Source organism: Myotis brandtii, unplaced genomic scaffold (genome assembly GCF_000412655.1).
Source record: "Myotis brandtii unplaced genomic scaffold, ASM41265v1 scaffold53, whole genome shotgun sequence".
NCBI lineage: Eukaryota > Metazoa > Chordata > Mammalia > Chiroptera > Vespertilionidae > Myotis > Myotis brandtii.
In genome coordinates, this window is record NW_005369942.1 from 1,961,012 (window position 1) to 1,966,945 (window position 5,934).

Consider the following 5,934-nt stretch of genomic DNA (forward strand, 5'->3'; position numbering starts at 1 on the left):
CTCCTTCCCTCCCTTCCTCCCTCCCACCCTTCCCCTTTCCTTCCTTTTTTTTTCCTTTCTCCTCCTATTTCTCTCTTCCTCTCTATGCAACAGTTCTCGTCTACTGTGGAGTACTTCCAGAAATAGTGTTTGGGGTTTTAGGAGCTCTGTTTAAAAGAAAACAGTGCTCTTTTTTTGGTGGTGGGAACATAAGTTCCATTTTCTTTTAGGCCAATGCTGAATCTCCTTAACTGAAAAAATAATCCCCTTCGTATGATGATTCATTTATCACAGAGTCATTTGCATAGAAACAGGAGAAGAAATCACTGGGTGACAAAGATGAGGGCAGAGTTGCATTGTATTATTTTTGATATATAAGTACTTTATATTGGAGAGAGAAATAATTTTATTTTTTATCCTTTCTCTGATAAAATAATGCACTGTGCCATTAATGCTGTGTCTGTTTCTTCAAGTTTTAAGCTTCAAACATAGGTAAAAACTTTCTCTTAACCTCCCATGTAGCTTATTCCGGGCCCAGCCTTTCTGATCATCCTTCCTTTAAGCCTTTCTTCACTAGGAAACTCCAAGCTCACTATGTGGGGGATCTACAGAGCCCTTAGTTTTTCCATCTTTGAATTTTTTTCAAAAATAAGAATTGCTTTATTTATTGCTTAAAAATGCTGCATGTTCATTATAAATTTATTGAAATAATGCAGAAAAATAAATAAAAATTGAAAATTATTTAGTGTTCTAACATCTATAGATACCTTCTGTTAATGGTTTGATACATGATTTTTTAGATTTTTTTCATTTCCTTTCTGCCTTTGTGTGTTTATATCTGTCTATCCATCTCTGTCACTTGCTTTATTGGTCAGTATTATATCATGAACACCCTTTCATATAATAAATATCTGACTATATCATGATTTTAAATGCCTGCATAGCAAACCATTAAGAAATGTCCGTTAATCAACCTTCTTTTAGGGGTTTAGGCTATTATGTTGATAACATTTGTACTGATTCTTAAATTCTGAAATGAGTCAGTGATTATGTCAAGCGGTGGAAGATGAAAAGGTAACTCATTGCTGCACATAAGGAAAGTTTCCTGTTGCAATTTGAATAAGAATTCTGTGTTTTGTTTTATCTGTGGAGAAATATCTTTATACATTTTTTGTTATTTGTTTGGGAGGAACATACATTTTAAAAAATAAAGCTTATAGATAATAACTGCAACTGTGGAGTTGCTTTTGGGTGGGAAGAGGTGGTTAACACTAAGCATAAGGTTTTGTAAAGACGCATAGCATTGAAATCCACTGCCTGGCCCTAGAATGACCCCTGTCATTCCTGCAGAGTATAGGAGGCAGCATCTATCACCATTCATGTCATGTCTTTTTGGCCCACGGTAGTGGTTTTTGGTTTTGTTTGTTTTTTAAACTGAGTATCCAGCTCATTCACTCATTCAACAAAATGGAGCTGATGATCTTCCTGGGGCAGGCGTGAAGCTGGATGCTAGCAACGCAGAGATGGATATGGCTTGTTTTCTCCTCCAGGCTCTCATGGTCCACACAGGGTGGGGGGCGTGGCTGGTCGTGTGCTGCTGGGAAGCCACAGGCAGCCTCCTTAAGAAAGGGACATGCTGCTGGCTTCGGACCCAGGGTTCATCCTAGCCTGGGTGCTCTTTTGGACTCATCACTTACAATGGTTTTTGTCCAAGTCCCAAAACATGTCTTGGGAGACGCTTTGTTTTGGGTAGGTTGGGAGCCACTCTTGGCCGTGCCAATTGGACAGTGGAGAGGAACAGCAAGACTGCTGGCCAAGGCTAGTCCTGTGAGTGAAGAATAAGGTCCCAGCCACGTGCTTAACATCTTACTTCTTCTTGAGTGTGATTCGCACTGAGAGGTGGATATGCACACAATTACTGAGGGAGGAGATAGTTGCTGCCTTAGCAAGCTGAAGAGTCACATTCAGCAATCTGCGCGCTGCAATGACTTCAGGATTTGCTTAGGAGATATTTTTATATAATCATTAAGGCACTATACTATCTATTCACTCTTATATTAAAAAAAAAAAGAACAAGAAATGACTTCTCACTGTTCAGAGGTTTTATCTAAAAGCTTCGCAAACTTTAATGTGTATAAAAATCACCTAGAGATCTTGTTGAAATGCAGATTTGTATTTCTTGGGTCTGGGCCATGCCCGAGTTTCTGCATTTCCACAATGCTTCCAGGTCATGCCAACACCTCTGGTTCCCTGGATGGCCCTTAGAGCAGCGGTTCTCAACCTGTGGGTCGCGACCCCTTTGGCGGTCGAACGACCCTTTCACAGGGGTCGCCTAAGACCATCCTGCATATCAGATATTTACATTATGATTCACAACAGTAGCAACATTACAGTTATGAAGTAGCAACGAAAATAATTTTATGGTTGGGGGTCACCACAACATGAGGAACTGTATTAAAGGGTTAATAACAATGTACCTACCTATATAGTTTAAGTTTAAAAAATTTGGCTCTCAAAAGAAATTTCAATCGTTGTACTGTTGATATTTGGCTCTGTTGACTAATGAGTTTGCCGACCACTGCCTTAGAGTCATCAGGACCTACGATGTCTTCATGCCAATAAGGATTCTCCTTTTGTAACTTCGTCTGTTTTTTGTTTGTCGTTTGTTTGTTTGCAGCTGCAGTGATGGTCCTAAATAGCATGAGTGTCAGCTGGAGTGCCCGGATCCAGATTTTTCTAACCTTTTGCAAGCTCATAGCAATTCTGATAATTATAGTCCCTGGAGTTATGCAGCTAATTAAAGGTATGGACTGAAAAATAAATGCTTTTTAAAGTACGTATCTGCTTTTGGTCTCTCCAACACTAACTTTCGCTTGTACTAGCAGAATCCCTTAATTAGTCTCTGCTTGTGGATCTTGGAATCTATACTGTCATCTAATTGATATGAAAGCCTGCTACCCGGAGGATGAGTTGGTATTTAGAGCTAAATGGCAACAAGAGCATTAAGACTGGGCCAAGCAACAAAATAAGGCATCAGTGAATTCTCTCTCGGTGTAAACTGTTTGAAGTGAAAACTCAAAGTGGAAAAAAAAATCTGCGGTTAAACTTTAAACTAGTTCAGGGACAGTAATGAAGATTAAAGATATCTGGAACATAATAAAAGATGATCAATAATTCTTTTTCTTTATGGTTACTATTCCCTTTACCTTAAGAATAGAATTTTGGCAGGGAGACAGATAAGGGAGTAGCATTCCTAAAATCTAAATATTATCTGACAAAAATAGTGGTGAGTACTCAATTATCATTGTTACATTACTCTGCATTTCAACAGAAATGTAACACCATTTTCTGGGAATACTTGCCTTACAGAGTTCTGACTGTTTAGTAAGAAACCTGAGGTGGTTGAGGGGGTGATGTCATTTTGAGTTTCAGTTGTTTTAGGGAAGGAGGCACATGCTATAGCTTGGGTTCAGGGGAAGTTGTTGGAGAAGCAGGCCCAGGTGAGTTATTTAATTAGCAATGGGCATGATAGTAAGAAGTAAATAGGAAAGTGAGGTGGAATTGTATGGGAATGACCTATAACTTGAGCATGTAAAGTATTTAATGTTTACATGGACATTGTCAGTTCCAAGGAATTTATTGGGAAGTTTAATGAAGTTGCAGAAGAATTACACAAGGCAAAGGATATGCCAAAATTCAGCAAAATGGTAGAGGCATTAAACCAGTGGTTCTCAACCTTCCTAATGCCATGACCCTTTAATACAGTTCCTCATGTTGTGGTGACCCCCAACCATAAAATTATTTTCGTTGCTACTTCATAACTGTAATTTTGCTACTGTTATGAATCGTAATGTAAATATCTGATATGCAGGATGTATTTTCATTGTTACATATTGAACATAATTAAAGCATAGTGATTAATCACAAAAACAATATGTAATTATATATGTGTTTTCCGATGGTCTTAGGTGACCCCTGTGAAAGGGTTGTTCGACCCCCAAAGGGGTCGCGACCCACAGGTTGAGAACCGCTGCATTAAACAATAACAAACGGCAAAAGGTCAGGGAAAGGGATTTGCTGTTGTCCAGTTAATGAGCCCAGTGGGAATTCTTAGAGTCCTCCTGGCTAAATGTTTGCATCCAATCCAGCAACCTTGGTCTACTCAAAATAAACACAGTAAAGAGAAGACAAGAGCTGGCTCTCCTTATTCACGTTGGTCTCCACAGAGCTAGCCTGCTCAGGTTTTATCGATCCGTGAGAACTGTAGGGAAAATGATGTTTTGTTAGTGCTTTCCTTTTCTGGGCTAACTCCTTAGTCTTCTGTAAGGCGCTTCTTCCATTTTTGGAAAGTGTGGAAACTCTGGGTCATTGACCCTACTTTGGTTCTAGCTTACGTTCCAAAAGGTGACATATCATCCTTGAAAACCAAAATCGCCCCCCCCCGCCCCCGCCCTTTATCCCTTTTGGTGTAATGTATGACTGTAGTCAGTTTTTACCACTTACTTAAATGTGTGTGTGAGATGAGAGGAGGTTGCCCAAATACTACTGTGTTGTAGATTCCTTGAGAGGAGAAGTCATGAGATACCTTTGGGATCTTTCTCAGCACTTTACACTAGAACGATCCTTAGGATAAAATCTTAGGATATCCGTGTTTAATGTGACCTGGCTTCCTCATATATCTAATCTGAGAAATGCCCCAAGAGTATTACCACATTCAAAGTAAATTTTAACATTTTGGAGAGCATTCTTAGTGGGTATATTTACTCCAGTACTATGAAATGGTGAGTTTCTTTTTCTCTAACTAGATCATATATTTTCCACATGGATTTGAAACTCCAGAGAGGAAAAAGGGTGTTTGTTGTTTTGTTTTACTAATATAGATTGTGCATTTATGTCTACTCTAATCAGATCCTGAAAATAGTTCTGTGGTCTCTGTTTACTTATGAGGATGTGTTAAGCTTTCCTCTGAAGATCATGACTTTCATCTCCCCTAGACCTCTGTGATGCAGTAGCAATATCCCTGGAGTTCAGCAAGGCCTCTCTTCTGTAATACTCTCAGAAGGCACTTTTCAGGAGCTGTGCTTGGGACCTGATCTTTATTGAATTTGGTTTCTCCTACTGATTATTCAGTGCTATTAAAAATCCTTAGGCCAAGGAGACCACAGATCATGATAAAAAGAAGATACAACAGATGTTTTTATCAGAGTTCCAGCATTTATAGTCCCCACTTATGCGGAAGAGATGTTTTAGTAAAACAGGCATTTCTGAATTCACTGTATCATTTTAAAAAATGAGCTGCATTCGGGAATTGGATGCTTAGAGAGAAAAATCATTTAGTGTATAATTCAACATTCTCCACTGTTGGTCTCAAAACTCACACATATGATGTTGATATATCTGTTGTTGCTGGGCAATCCAGGCAGCAACTGAAATAGGACTGAAGAGAGAGGGTCTCATGTATCAGCCACCTCCTTTAATTTACTTACGTGAAGACCAATTTTGAAACTGTCACACTTCCTATTAGGATAATCTCATTTGCTATTTGCTTTGGGACAGAGACTTTTTTTATGCTTCACTTCAGATATTGGCTGACTAAATCTGAATTCTTGTTTTTTGGTTACTATCCAAAAGACATACAAGAAAAGGGCCCATTATGATTCACAAAGTAGAGAAAATGTGATCAATAAAAGTGTTCAATCCACATGTTGATGCAAAATTTGTTAAAATGTATCTATTTTAAAGTTCGGTATAATTTCAGTGTTTCTAGAAGGAACCGATGCCATTCTCTAGAACATCAGTGGACTTTCTGCACAGGGCCGATACTAAATCTTTTTAATTTTGTGTGCCATATGGGCTCTGTCACAACAACCCTACCCTGCTGTTTTAGGGTGACATCAACCATAGACTGGCAGTGTCAACCATAACACTAGTGGGCCTGGCTTCACTCCAATAAAA

General features: G+C 38.9%; 1 protein-coding gene across 7 annotated transcripts in view; it reads left to right on the forward strand.

Moving 5' to 3' along the window:
* SLC7A11 (solute carrier family 7 (anionic amino acid transporter light chain, xc- system), member 11) overlaps nucleotides 1–5,934 on the forward strand; it is a 215,664-nt gene that overhangs the window by 15,508 nt on the left and 194,222 nt on the right. For all 7 annotated transcript variants that reach the window (XM_014548973.1, XM_014548974.1, XM_014548975.1 and 4 more), the window contains exon 4: nucleotides 2,657–2,782. In XM_014548973.1, coding sequence (XP_014404459.1) covers nucleotides 2,657–2,782 — 126 coding nt within the window. The remainder of the gene's footprint in view (nucleotides 1–2,656; nucleotides 2,783–5,934) is intronic.